Source organism: Rhineura floridana, chromosome 5 (assembly GCF_030035675.1).
Source record: "Rhineura floridana isolate rRhiFlo1 chromosome 5, rRhiFlo1.hap2, whole genome shotgun sequence".
Taxonomy (NCBI): domain Eukaryota; kingdom Metazoa; phylum Chordata; class Lepidosauria; order Squamata; family Rhineuridae; genus Rhineura; species Rhineura floridana.
The window spans coordinates 95,551,952-95,567,257 of record NC_084484.1 but is presented as its reverse complement, the minus strand read 5'-3'; the positions used below and the strand labels follow the sequence as shown (position 1 = coordinate 95,567,257).

The 15,306-nt window shown below is 42.4% G+C and overlaps 1 protein-coding gene across 1 annotated transcript in view; it reads right to left on the bottom strand.

Annotated features, from left to right (window-relative positions):
• Positions 1–741: 741 nt before the first annotated feature.
• TMPRSS3 (transmembrane serine protease 3) overlaps positions 742–15,306 on the bottom strand; it is a 30,586-nt gene continuing 16,021 nt past the window's right edge. The window contains exons 7-12 of the mRNA XM_061629705.1: positions 11,335–11,378; positions 10,648–10,813; positions 9,529–9,698; positions 2,621–2,716; positions 1,963–2,105; positions 742–1,047 (exon numbers count right to left, since the gene is read on the bottom strand). Coding sequence (XP_061485689.1) covers positions 847–1,047; positions 1,963–2,105; positions 2,621–2,716; positions 9,529–9,698; positions 10,648–10,813; positions 11,335–11,378 — 820 coding nt within the window. The 3' untranslated portion in view covers positions 742–846. The remainder of the gene's footprint in view (positions 1,048–1,962; positions 2,106–2,620; positions 2,717–9,528; positions 9,699–10,647; positions 10,814–11,334; positions 11,379–15,306) is intronic.

The following is a 15,306-nucleotide window of genomic DNA, read 5'->3' as shown; positions in this document are numbered from 1 at the left end:
AAAACATGAGCAAACCTGTGGGAATGGTGCAGCTAGTAGGAACCCATAGGGCCAAGAGAAGCAATGGAATTGTATGAGGCAAATGGATAGCTAGGTAAGGAATTTGGAGAGCTGGCGATGGACAAATGGTTCTTTCTAATCAAAGTTTTATTTGCATTCACAGATGGTGACTGACAGACACTAATAAGGCACTGATCCAGTGATCCTGATAGGGTTTTATTTTTTCACCATAAAGAAATATTTCTTTTCACTTGGAAATATTTTTCTTTTCTTATGCTCCCTTCATTGCATTCCATGTAAAGCAGCTATGCCCTGGACCTTGCTTCATAGCCACCAAGTAGATGCTGCTCCACACTCCTTCAAAATGTGACTGTTGAAACTGAAAGAGCCCTACATGATACCTGCTACTATCTATGTGATCTGTGCTCGTGCTTCAAAAAGTGTTGCTTAACCTTAATCTGCTTTGTAAAACCTAGCAGGAAACACTTAAACATGGCCCTGCAGCTCTTATCCAGTTTTCTACTATCTTATCTACTGGCAAACAGAAGAAATTTAGGGTGAGGCCAGGCTATCACTCCTCTCACATTTCAGCTCAGGGTTGGCACTGAAGTGTCCTGGCACAAATCTTTGCATGTTTCCCATACTTAATCCCCTCCTCTCCCTCCCCTTAAGACTGAGGGCTCAGGATTCTCCCCCCCCCAATAAACACTGAATTTTAACAATTGCTCCTAGAACCAGCCGAATGCAATACATGAATGGAGTACAAATCCCCTTCTCTCAATCCCTTCACATATATATGGAAAGGAGTAGCAATTAAGAAAGAAACATAAGAGCCCCCTGCCCCCACTATATGTAGCAAAGCTGGGGCAAAAAAAAATCTATTGCGAAATAAACCTCCATTTGTTCATGTATCCAATCCAGAAAAGAGGTGATGCGACTGTAGACCCCTGGCTTGTTTTCTTCCGCACAGCCCACTCCAAAGCTGGTTGTTCCTACCAGCTTCCAAGTATTCAGATCATCGCATACCAGTGGTCCCCCACTATCTCCCTGAAAGAGACAGGAATACACAACTTTTGTCCAGGTCTCAAAAAGAAAAAAAACAGGAACAGCTGCTCATAACATTTGAGCCAGCACAAGTTAAGACACCATCATTTGAAAAGCCATGGTCAGAACAATGGGGAAAGTCTCGTACGTCTTGACTGCATCATGTTTTGAGGGTTGCCTCTGGGCAATCCAGTGTAACTGTTTACTAAACAAGCTTATGTTTTTATTTATGTGACTTAGCAAATGCAAATGAACAGCCGTCTCTCTTTCTCTGTTAGTGAGCAGAACAGGAAAAAAAGCTGCCTTGTTTTGAGTCAGACCATTGGTCTATTTAGCAGCCAAATTCAAGTTCAGTGTTGTCTGTTCTGACTGGCAGCAGCTGTCCAGGGTCCTAGGCAGAGGTCTTTCTCATCACCTGCTACCTGATCCTTTTCACTGGCGATGCCAGGGACCGAACCTGAGGATTTAAATTTTGTCCAAGCCAATGATACCTCAACTCTACAGTTTACCTATCTTCTTCCCCTAGTCCCACAATCTATGGCACTGATGTGCACGGACTCAGGCCCCTAAGAATATGGCACCCAACGATTGCTCTTGGCTCCCCTTTTTGTAATCACTCACTGGCTGCCTCATACTGATTATATCCGATTTATTTATCAAAAGATTTTTAAACTGTCCATCATATGGTATCCACAGGCAAGCAACTACCTTCCTCCAGCTTCTCTTCCAGCTGGGACTGGGCGTTATGAACCTGTTATGCCAGTTCTTTGTCATCTTCACTGGCTTCCAGATCATGTCTAGGCCCAATTTAAAGTGCCATTTTTGCCTTTAAGGTGCTTCACACCTTGGAGAGTTGGTACTATCCCCTTCACCATTGGACTGCTCAGTTAGACAGTCATCCTTAAGAAATGTCCGTACCTGGCACGTGTCTATGCCTCCTTTTAAATAACCTGCACAGAGCATTGATGAAGCTACAATTCCTCCATAGACCTCTCTGTGGTTGCACACTTTGTTAGAAATCAAAGGGACACCAGCATAATTCATGGTCTCTGAAGTGTCACCTGTTTAAACATAAGTTAAATTCTCAATTTGAGGGGTAACAAAGATGCAACTTCTTAAAAGGCTATTAGCTATGATGCCAGACAACCAATGCTGTGTTTAATTCTCTTTAGAGATAGTTGAACCATTTGTTCCATCCTCTACGTTTTTTAAAGTCTCACTAAAAGCAATTGGGCCAATAATATTGGGTGATACCGACTTTAGACATACTCGGAATAGATCCACTGAAATCTAAGGACTAAAGTCCATTGATTTTAATGGATCTACTCTGACAATATGACTAACGCTGGATATCACACATTGTGTCTCACATAGAGACTTGACTGCCTCCCACCCCTATTTGATAGGTGTGAAGAGGAGAAGTCTGTTTACACGATGCCATAATTCACATCTATCAGCAATTCCATTTCAGCATTTTGGTCAGTCTGGAATTTTTCTGTTTATAGAAAAATATTTATTGAATTTGCCTCTTGAATTAATTTTATTAATTAATTTTAATTAATGCTAAAATACTCACCTCCTTCTTCTGTAGCTCCCCATCCTGATATCCAACACATTTTCCCTTCCGGAAAATATTCTCCAAAATTAGGAAGACAAATTGGTTCTATATGACCTGTGTAAAAAGAAATACCTGCTCTCCAAACTAGCAGTTTCATAATACATAGTTTTGGTAGTCATATGAGGGTGTTTTATTTATTTGTTACATCTTACTTTTCCTCCAAAGAATTCTGAGCAGCTTAAATACGGTTCCCAAGTGGCCTCCAATATAGGCAGCATCAGGCCGGACTAACTTGACTTCAGTAGTAGTACTGCATAATGTGCTTTCACTCACATAATCTATATTGTATTGCATTTGTGGTGGTGAAGCCTTTGACACTGAAGCCTGAACTGATAATTCAGAATATTCATTTGCTCAGGGAACACAGCAGTTTGCAATCTAGCTTCTGTGAGAGAAGGAAAAGGTGTCAGTTTTGCTGGGGTTACAATTTCACACAGGGGCAAGTGGAGGACTGGGAAGATGCCCATGGAGTTTGGAAAGCTACTGCCAGGGCTTTTTCTGTGACAGTACTCACCAGTACTGAGTATCAGCACTTCTTTTTTTGCTGCCTATGGGAGCCATTTTGTGCTAGTATCCACAGTGCTTTTATCATTTCTTACCAAAAATGCACTGGCTACAGGACAAGAGGAAAGCTGGCTGATTGGAGGATTCAGTGTAAGCAACAGATGGCCTGAGAGAGAAAAACCTGAAAGAAGGAGAACATTTGAAGACAAAGGCAAGAAGTAAAGAAATGAGAGGAGGATTCATAGCAGAGGAGTCTCAGAAGAAATTTCACAGCACTTTAAATCAGGAAGGATTATATTCTATGGGGAAAGGAAGAGAGGAGTGCTAGGGAGGATGGTCAAACAATAGGCTGGCACAAATATAGAAAAAGATAGGGCAAAATAGGCAGTGACCTGAAAAGCAGAAACCTGATGGAAAAATGGGCGCTGGAGATGTGGATTGAACAAAGAAGGAACCAAGGAGAAAAGAAAGCTTGGGCTATGCACTATTGGCAGGAAGGAAGTGAGCAAGCAGATAAAGCTTGGAGGGCTGGAGACTGTGGTCCAGGGAGCCAATGGGGCAGAGAGTTGCCAGACCAGAACTCTAGACCCTGATGAGACTGTTATAACTATAAAACAGGTGGGGGGAACCATTGGCCCTCCAGAGGGTGCTGAACTACAACTCCCATCATCCCTGACCATTGGCCATGCTAGCGGGGGCTGATGGGAGTTGTAGTTCAGCAACCTCTGGAGAGCCAAAGGTTCCGCATACCTGCTACAGGAGTTTCATAGAAGAGGAATTCTACCAGTTGTGGTTTATACCATTACTGCATAATTGTGACCAGGCAAAGAGGCAACAAGAAGTGGAGTAGGGGAGTTTCATGTTTTATTTGAACTAACTATACAATTATTTAGCTATAGACATTTAGTGGTCAAATAGAATATAGATTGGCTGCAGTTCTACATTTATTTCCATAAAAATGTACTTAGAATAAAAACATAATACTTAAAACGGGTATGGGTATTCAAGCTTGCATTTCCATCATATTCTGGGTCATTTGCTATAACGGGTCTGTTTGTAGTGCATTAATTTATACGAGATCAAGGAATATGTTCTTCAACTTTAAAAAAAAGATGTTATGGGGTTTTCTATCTATGGAAACAATCCCATGTATCAAAACAAATGTTAAAATTATCATAAATTATCTCCATACCAGTATTCTTCAGGAAGTTTAGTCCATCTACTATAACAATCACCATGATAAGTACTACAAGTACATGGATGAACTACCAGTCTACCAGTGATTACAGATATATGTTTTTTGGAAAGGAGTTTTGGGGGAAGAACCATACCTCATGGTAGAGCACATACTTTGTATACAGAAAACCTTCGGCTCAATTCCAGAGACCCTGGAAAGCCAATGTATCATAGACAATACTGAGCTAGATGGGGCAATTGTCTAACTTGGTATGAGGCAGTTTCCTGTGTTTTTTGTGACTACTGGCATTCATTTGGTGCGTGAGGTGGAAAAATCTAATTGACAATCCCTATTCCAATGGTAAAAATATAGGGTTCTCAATACAAGCAAATGGGAGGAGTGCAGATTGGGATTTCTGGATCATTGTCTAAAGAACCACAGTTAGAGTTCCTCTTCTGCGATGGGGCTTCCCTGCCTTCTCCTTTACTTATTTATTTAAATATTTATAAGACACCTCTATGGACCGAGTCCACCCAAGACGGCAAACAAAATATTAGCATGAAAATCCAATAATGTTGTAATAAAACTTTAAATACAAAAAATACAACCAACAATACATTCACATTTAATTCAGCCTGTACATGTTTCCTTCTCATTGTTGCTGCTTTGAAAAGCTTCTCTAAGGGTTAGATACACACAAGCACAAATGCACATACTGCAGAACAGCTTGGATGTGATGCAGCGACTGCACTGGAAGGGGAGCCATGAATTGGAGACTCTTTTCACAAGTGGAAGTGCCTCTGGAGATTGAAAAATGCACAGTTTGCCGCTCTTTTAAGGCAGCCAAACACTGCTGCCTGAGGTGGCCACCTCACTCTACCTAACCGTAGATCCAGATGTACCATAAATCGATTGTTAGAAATTATTTTTTGTGATACTAGAGGTCAGATATATTCCTTGTTGGCAAATTATAGTAAGGATCAATCCACATGTCATAGGAATCAAGCCAATATTTAGTGCAATGCATGACTGCTTCATATACAATGCACAATATATTTATGGAATTCACTGCCAAACGATGTAGTGATGGCTACTAGCTTAGATGGCTTTAAAAGGGAATTAGACCAATTTATGAAAGATAGGTCTATCAATGGCCATCCTGATATCTATACAGAATCTTCTGGTTCAGAGGCAGTGTATCTCTGAATATCAGTTGCTAGGAAACAACAGTAGAAGAGGGCTATTGCCTTGATGCTTTACTTGTTGGCTTCCTAGGGACTTCTGGATAACCACTGTGGAAAGCAGAATACTAGACTAGATGGACCTTTAATCTGATCCTGCTTGGCTCTTCTTATAGGGAAGGAGTCACCAATTTTTTTGGACCAGTGGACACATTTTGAATTTTGAGAGAGTGCTGAGAGGGCCAGTCAAAAAATGGCTGCCATGGAGTCATGGCATAACACAACTTGGCAGCCGCAGGGGGCATGGCATAATACAAAATTAGACATAGTATAGTCATTGCTGCTTCTCGCCTCCCCACAGCACACCTCATGTTTATCATGGGAAGTCAGCTATGTCCTGCTGGTTCTGATTGTGGAGACACAGCTGTTAAAAGCACAAGAACCCTACTTTCCCCGATGCCAATCTTCAACCAAAGCCTAGGCTGCCATCCTGTACCCACTGCATATACATAGCATATTTGACACCCGGAGCGGATCATTTTTTAACACCACCCTACACAAAAAAATTATTTTCAGTACAGTAATAATCATGAAATGAAACAAATAATAATAATGGCCCCAGCCCCTCCCCCCCGGCCAGATGTGATACAGAAGTAGACTGCCACTGGCTGTGGGGGCTCCACAGAAGCCGAGCAGGAGGCCCTCACCGTATCTGCTGGTAGAGGCAGGCTGCAGGAGGAGCCCTCTGAGGAGCGGCTGCGAGCAGGAGAGGCTAGGGGTGTGCTGAGGAAAAGGTGATCAGGGCAGAGCGGCAAGTGGTGGCCGCGCCATGGAGGTCGCCCCGCTTGCTTGCGGGGAGCGTGAAAGAGCCCTGCAGCCAGATCAGGCCAGCGGCACCACCTAGCCTGCCCTGCTGTTGTCTCATGGCCAACCAGACACCCGCAGGGACACTCACGCGAGTTGCGTGCAACGGCCCTCTTGTCTGGCGGCCAGGGGTGCTGCTGAGCAGACAGGCGGGCAAGCAGCAAATGAATCTGGCCGCCAAAGCACCTGCCTGGCCAGATGGAGGGGCCTGGCGTGTTCCCACTCTCCCCGCCCCGGCACGGAGCCCGGCACTCGCCTTGCTCTGAGGGCCTGAGGGCTGCCTCTCTTGGGGCAGACAGGGAAGGGGAGAAGGAGGCAGAGGAGGAGGGCGGCAGCAAGCGCTGCTGCCGGGCAGCCGACGGAGGGAGCACAGAGCTGCGCTTAGCGAGTGGTGCCATGGAGGAGCCTCTGGCGCAGCCCTGCAGGTGCGGGATGTGAGCTGTGCCGCCGGCCCCCTTCCTCGTAGCCAGCCAGCCACTGCGGAGGCGTTCCCTGCCACTGAAAAGATCCGCCAGAGCCCTGAGGGAGCAGCTCCGTTGTTTGCTGGCACCCCCTTATTGTGTGCACCCGGGGTGGATGGCCCCCCTGCCCTCCCCTTGGTACGCCACTGACCCACTGTACTCACTCACTGGATAAAAACACTGACAGACTGGAGCATCCAGGCCAGTTCATTTCACAGAAATTGCTTAGAAGGGTATCTGCAAGTTTTGTTTCATAACTTTCTTTCTAGGAGGGCTAGAGACTTACTTTTTAAAAAAAGAAAGCTCAGTGTCTGGGCCCTTGCCTGGGGCATGAATGAAGGCCTTTATTTATTTATTTATTTATTATCCCGCCCTTCCTCCCAGCAGGAGCTCAGGGCTTTTGTAGGTTGGCAACCCCCTTTACCTTAACTCTGTTGGTACTTAAGATCAAACACTATCCACACAATGTCTTGTCCTTCCAAGCAAAATTATGGCAGTTTTTTGAGTATACCTCTGTGAGACAGATAAAATTGCTGTGCAGAGTGGAGTAGATGTGGTTTGTGTCTCCTGCCACCAACTGGTCACCCTTCCATTAGGTAATCAGGTGCATTCATTATGCACATCCAGTCCTCAATGCTCACGGGAAGACTAATTTTTAGCCTGTAATGCTTCCGCATCCATTGATATGGATGGTAGGATGACTTCAAGAGCAGCACAGATGGTGCAGTCTTTATTATTCTGGCCACATTTTTGAGGATCCCTCCTCAAAAAAAAGGTGTATATTTTAGAGTGCTGCTGGCATGCCAAGTCAAGAGAAAGGCAGGTTGCCATCTGATCTTGTTCATATTGCTGAATCATTATCTCCTCTATATGTTAGATGTATCACAGATTTATATTATTATTATATTATCTATATTATTAACTAGCAGCCAAGCACCTGTGTTGCACAGGAATTATAAGAAACTAAAAAAACTGTGCAGTTTTGAAATCAGTGGTTAAAAATCAGTGCAGTTTTAGAAGGTTCATTTTGCCATTTTGATTCAAAATGGGATCCAATTGTATCCAAACACAGACGACAACAGCATGTGGACACAAAGCGCCTAGGGCCGGTTGCACAGTATCTAGGAACAGAAATAATACGCACTACAGATGGTGGTTTTGCCCTATTGCAGACAGGGAAGATAGATAGTCTGCTAGAGACTTGTGGCATGAGTGAATGCAACCCTGTGAGTACACCAATGACAGTTTCATTCCAGCAAGAAGAATGCAACAAAGCATATGAAAAGCCAGACTTTTACAGACATGTTATAGGGAAACTGCAATTCCTTGTAAAGGTATCTAGACCAGATAAATGCAATGCAGTGGGCATTTTATGTAGAAAAGTCGAAAAACCATCAGAACATGATTGGCTTGGGGTCAAAAGAGTGCTAAGATACCTGAAAGGCACAAGAACAAAGGGATTAATGCTGTCAGCACAGAAACACGGAGGCATAGACTGTTATGTAGATGCAGATCATGCTGGAGACATAGCCAGTCGAAAATCTACAACAGGCATTATTCTTAGATTGCATGGCTCAGTACTGGATTGGTGCAGCAGAAAGCAGAATATTGTAGCAACATCCAGTGCTGAGGCTGAATATGTGGGTCTGTCTGCAGCTTGTAATGAAATCCAATGGTTTACGCAACTTGCTCAAGACGTACTGTAAAAAGGCTGACAGGTGAAGACATGGCAATGCAAGATACAGAAATGCCAAGTACAAGTGCAGGAACAGGTGCAGGTCCAAGTAAAATAGAGAGTGAGGAAGAAATGGAAATAGATAATGTTAGAAGATCAGAAAGAAAAACGAAAGGTCAACCACCTCAGAGATTCACATTTAATGTTACACAACAGAATAATGAAACAGATGAAATTCCAGTAGAATGGGAAAAAGAAGGACCAATAGATAAAGAAACAATGGATCTCATGTGGAAGTTTTGTGTTGAGGAATGAAATATAAATGTATTATCAAATAAAAGTGAACAAAATGAATCTGTGAAATCTGTGTAAATAAAGAAATAAAGAAACAAGAACTGAACTGAAAATGTAAATAGAAACTGTAAGGAAACAAACTGATATGTATTGTAAAAGTTAATATTGTAGAAATGTAATAATGAGAAATGTAAGTTTTGTAATCTGTGAGTCTCAGGTGGGGGCTGTTGGTCAGTGAAGCATGCTGTGAGACTCACAGACAGGGTTTTTAGCAGAGAGAGTGAAACCTGAAGCAGAAGGGTTAAGCTGTAAGAACAGAGTGCCAGACTGCCAAGGTCAGCAGCTGGCTGGGAAGCGTGATAAGGTGGGAGACTTGCAAAATCTCAGAGTGGGGGAAATGTCTGTGAAGAGAACTGTGTCTAATGTCTTTGCCTAGTAAAGACTCTTACAAGAAACTTGCCTGGCCTGTCTTATTCCTGTTCTAAACGCTCTTGGATTCCATCCTTGTATGATCTATACACGCACACACGCAACAAAAACTGCTCCATGATCTCAGGAACCATCACACAAAATTTGGTCACAATATCTTAAGAGGTATCCAAATACATAGCAAACAAACAAACAACTTTCCAAAATATATAGCACATGACAGCAACCATCTGTTCAAACCTTAAATGCAGAACAATAAGAAATAGTAGATTTAAAATTACCATTTAGTGCAAGTGGATTGGCCAGCTTAATCAGTGCTATATCATTCCTCATTGTTTTAGGTTTATAATTTTTATGGTATATAATTTTGTCCACTAAGTATGGATTAACAGGGTTTTCTTCCAGTATTACAAAACCCACATGCACGCTCCAAGCTCTAGGCAAGTACAAACTGAAATAAAGACATTAGAAGGGGGGAAAGTTAGTGGCTTTCAGCATTTAAAATGGTCTGCCAAACCTTTAATTCACATTTTTGGCTCTGATACCAAGTCAATTGCGGCACAAGATGTCATTTCCATCAATGACATAACTATAATAAAAGTCACATTTCTAGAAATCATGCATAATCACTAGAGCGTCTTACTTTTTTCTTTTCACATTCACAAGTGCTCAGCCATAATTAATTTCACATCTTGAACCAATGCTTGTTAGTAATAAAGTTTTGAATGTTCACCTTGCCTGTAAAACACCTGCTAATTCCATTTTTTGTTCTGATTATGCATCCAAACCACCTATTAGTATTACTATAGTCAATACTGCATTAAATGATGTGAAATTGTGTGCAAACTACTTCTTTGGGGATACTTTGTTGTTGTTAAGCTTGTCTCTCAGGAGACAAAAAGCTACCCATAATTGGTGTCGACCTAGGTTTTACACTGCTTCTCTTCTGGTCATTGTATTTTGCACACACACGTTCCTTCATTACCAATGCCTTTTATTTTCTTTTTAAAAAGGATGCTCAATGCCTACTATTACACATCTGCACCTGTTCACATTCACTGCATTTCTTATAGCAGAAGCTAAACCTGTTTTTTTCCCATGGTCCCAGAAAATTACCTACTTCATGATCTTCCTCTGTCAAGAAATTGTCTTTTTCCTAGCACAGTATCATGCCCTGTACATGTTTCAGCAGTCACATGTAAGCAACCTTTCTATGGCTTCACATTCCGACACTGCTGTGTCATTTAGAAACCTGGCACTATGTGGGCAGGGCCAAATGCAGAGGCCCTTCCCATGCAATTGTTGCCCAACCGGGCTCGAGCTCAACACTTGGTTGGGAATCACCTGTGCAGTTGGGGTCTGTGGCACAAAAACACAGAAAAAATAAATGAGACACTTACTCATAAACACAGTGAGCAGCTGTGACAATCCACCAGGGGGTGATGACAGATCCTCCACACAAATGATATCCTTGAAATTGAAGACTAGCTTGCCAAGGCCACTGCTGGGGAAATGATGCATTTCCTCCCACAATTCGTGGGGAAGACCTGGACCTAGCACCACAGGCTATGGGAAAGGGAAAGTAGAGTAAATGGCATCATACTGTCACTATTCATGAAATCTTATCTGGATGAGATATACCTTTGGGGGGAAAAACAGTCTTCGAATCTAAGTAATATCTAACTCAGAGACATTCCTGACAGATATTCATTCCTTGACTACATTCATAGAAAATGTTTCCTCTTTCTTTGGCGATAACCCAAAATCTCTTTACATTTTTTTATCATCTGTCAGCTCTCCCTTGTATTTAATTTTAATCTTTTTTCTAGTTCCTAAATTTTTATTTACAGAAAGGAGACATTCCCAAGAATTAATGTCAATTCTCACCCCACCAGGAAGTTCTCCTGCACAACATGTGACCCATGGAAATGAACTGGATCTGTCACCGTGCTCTTGTCTTGCACATTTTGGCAGAGGTTGCAGAGAATAACTACTCAGTGTCCTCTGACTTTTTAGCTTTCACATTCTTCCCCACCTCTTGTTGTGAAACTGGAGCTGGATTCTGCTCCATTTTGTAAAGCACTTACCCAAACATTTTAAGACAATCACATTGCCTGAGGCACACTCTTCCCTGAAATGAAAAAAAAGTGATAGACTTTCAAGCATCATTCTCCTAGCCTCTCCCCACTTCATCAACCAAGTAGGTGGCACTTACTGAAGACCCTTCTATTTCAACAAGTCTTTAAGTTGAGATCCTTATCCCAGTCTGTATCTGTATTGGATTGTTTTTACACATGAAATTGTTTTAAATCTTTCTTACATATGCAAGCAACAATTTATTACGGTCAAAGACCAATTAAATATATATATATATACATTTTTTAAAAAAAGAAAAAACATACAATATAGCCTTAAAATTTATAAAACTATACTAATACTATTCGGTCGAAGACCGGCTTTGCACAGTAAACATACTTCCATAAACAGAGTATTAACAATTTAAAGTTGAGATCAGACTTTTCCTGCGGGCTATTGCAGCAACACAAAATCTTGCAACCATGTCAGAGATATAAGGGACACCATCTTCCAGTAAAAGGTACAACTTGTTTTTACCATGGGTGCTGGCCCTTATGTTGGAGAGACAAGGGGAGATGAATCGTGATTGGAGGTTGGAGTAGAGGTGACAATGAAGAATAACATGTTCCACCTCCTCCACCGACCCCGTGTTACAAATGCAAAATCTCTCTAGGCGGGGAACTTTCTTATACCTACCCTCTAGGACTGCAGAAGGCAAGACATTAAATCTGGCCCAGGAAAAAGCCTTCCTATATTTAGGAAGACTTAATGATGACAAATAAGAGGCTAAAGCAGGCACTTTTATTCTAGGCCAAATATATGGAAAGGCTGGCAATAAAGACATGTTGTGCTGAAATTCTGTGTCTCTTATACGCTGTGCAAGTAGTTCTTTGGTTTTATAGAAGCCCAAATGGGAAATAACAGATTGGGAAAATCCTAGGGACTGAAGCTTGTGGAACACCGCCCTCTTCCACAGTAATTGAAATGGATCCTGAAAGATTAAAGGGGCAAGCCCCTGGGGAGCAAAGTTCAATCTGAGCCACAAATTTATTCTATAAATCCAAGCCCTCGACTCAATCAGCAGAGTATCAACCTCATGGCAAAGTGCCACATTTGGAACACAAGTAGGCAGGGCCAAAATACACCTGATGAATTTTGACTGAACACATTCAAACAAGGCATAATTAGCCAAAGGGCACAACTGTGTGCCATAAAGCATTTGGAGTAAAACTTTGGTGTTAAAGATCGCCATAGCTGCCGGGACATATTGGCCTCCACTTGCAAAATAAAATGAGACAATTGCCCTGATACTTCTCTGGGCACTATCGCTGATATTTTTAAAGTGTGTAGACCAAAGGCCGGAAGAATGAAAAATAATGCCCAAATATTTATAGAATGAAACTTGTGCAATCGGGCGATTATTCAAACGCCATTGATGTTTAACTCTCCTGCGAGAGAATATTACAATCTTGGATTTATCGTGGTTGATTGTAAGATGTTCTAGATCACAAAAAGCTCCAAGTGCCCGTAGTTTCCGGCGCAAACCCACGCAAGAAAGGGACAGGAGAGCCATGTCATCAGCATACAGAAGTGCTGGCAAAGGTCTACCGGCTAAGTTAGGGGGATGGACATTCTCTCCAGCCAAATGGGAAATTAGTGGATTGATGTAACAGTTGAACAGGGACGGCGCAAGAACGCAACCCTGTTTAACACCGTTAATGGTAGGGATTGAAGCAGATAACCCTCCTCCCTGGTTACATCTGACTCTAAGAGAGGTACATTTATACAGACCTTGGATCAAGATGAGAAGCCGGCTTTCCATACCATAATCCCTCAATCTTTCCCAAAGTCTGTCTCTGGGAATCAGATCAAACGTGGCTTTGAAGTCAATGAAAGCCACAAACAGTGCACCTCCGGGGGGGGGGACATGTATTTTTCCACTAGATGCTGCAGCACCAGCCCATGATGAAGGGTGGAATGGCCCATCCTGAAGCCAGCTTGCTCCTCTACTAAAATCTTGTTCGCCTCGAGCCAGTCATGAAATTTATCAAGAAGATGGGCAGCATAAAGCTTGCTAATTATGCTTAATAGGCTAATCGGGCGATAGGTAGCAGGGTCCTGGTGGTTCCCTTTTTTAAAAAGGGGAATAACAATCGCCTGTTTCCAGTCTACTGGTATATATGCTGTTCTGTCAATATGGGTAAAAAGTGCAGCCAGTAGTGGGGCCCACCAATCTGCATTCTCTTTAAGGAGTTCAGGAGGCACATTATCGCTTCCGGGGGCCTTACCTGCTTTAAGTTTGTCAATAAGAGACACAATTTCTGCAACTGAGACCGGGGGCCACTCTGGAAGCGAATCTAAATAAGACAAATCATCCTTTACCTGATCTTTGGGCGATGACTTAGCAAATATTGAGCCAAAATGAGCTTCCCAGACCTTAGGGGGAATGTGAAAATTCCTGTTCCCAGCGACTGCTTGGCCACCCCTGACCACCAATTTCCAAAATCTGCATTGATCACCCGTTCTAACTGCTTTCAGCAGGTTTTCCCAATCCTCCCTTTTAGCATTTAATTTCTTTTTTTTGACTAAAGCTTTATAACTTCTTTTAGTCTCGAAGTAATCCTCAGACAGAAGAGGAGTTTTTAAAGATCTGTACTCCTGATATTTGTCCCTTAATACCTTCCTTAACATAATGCATTCTTTATCAAACCAGGGTTTGGAGTGATCTGGGAGGGACCTTGAACTGTTGAACCATTTTGGAGCTAAAAATTGGCGGATAGTAAGAATAAATTTTTGGAAACAATCAATTGCCAAAACGGAAGACTGAGTGGATATTACATCATTACGGTACAATTGGGCTAGCTCAGACTGTAAAAAAATTTTCATATTAGAACCCAGACTCGGGGACCATTTTAATCGAGCACATCTAAACTCCGCCAAAAGATTCAACATTGGTTCATTCTTTTCGAGAAATACATGGTCGCTCAGGTTTAAAACCAGGTGCAATGGGAGGTGATCACTGTCCCCCCTCGCGCCTACCTCAAAAAAGTCCACACAATTAAAAAGCTTGTAAGACAACATGGCGTAATCAATCGTTGAAGTGCCACGGTTGGATAGGAAGGTAAATTCGCCCTGATAGTCACCCCCTGTAGAGCCATTAAGAACTATAAGATCTAAAGAATGAGTCAGATGGGTAAGACAGAGCCCTGCAAAATTGCATTTATGATCTTTTGATTGTCTCTGCGGAAGAGGGTGCTCCGACTCCTCTTCAGGTGGCAATAAATGAAAATGGGCATATAACTCATTATTATTAGCTCCTAACCTAGCATTAAAATCACCAGCAATCAATGCTAGGGCTTTGGGGTGCTCATTTAGGAGTTTTTCGATAAACTTCTCCAGTTTAGACTATACGGCTCTGATTTCATATTTCTTAGTTAAAGGGGGAATATACACATTGATTATCAACAAGGAGGTGGCAGGAAACCTATACAAAACTGCCAATGCTATATTTTCCAGCAAACCAACATTTAAAGAGGTTGCTACAAGCCCAGTTGAAGCCGAAATTAAGAGACCCCCTTTCGGACATCCTCCAGCTGAGCTAAGCGCAGCTGGAAGCGAGTGGGTCTGAAAGTCGCTCAATAAAATTTCCTCTCTACTCCAAGTTTCCTGTAAAAGAATAATATCAAAACCTCGGATATGCCTAATGAACTCAGGATCCTTAGACTTGCTGGCCCACCCAGCCACATTCCAGGATAGTAAAGTGAGCTGGGAAGAGCTATGTTCGATGTTTGTAATAGACAAAGACTTGATCCCTGAATGAAGTCAGTTAGGCTCTTTGGTAAGTGTCAAGACTGACAAAGGGGAAGTCATGACACAGCAGTTCGGGGTACGATCACAGTTAGGCAAAATTTGCACAGGTGCATCTGGGGTTCTGTTCATTGCTGATGGGGAACCAAGTTCATGAGGTTGGAGGTATTGAGCCC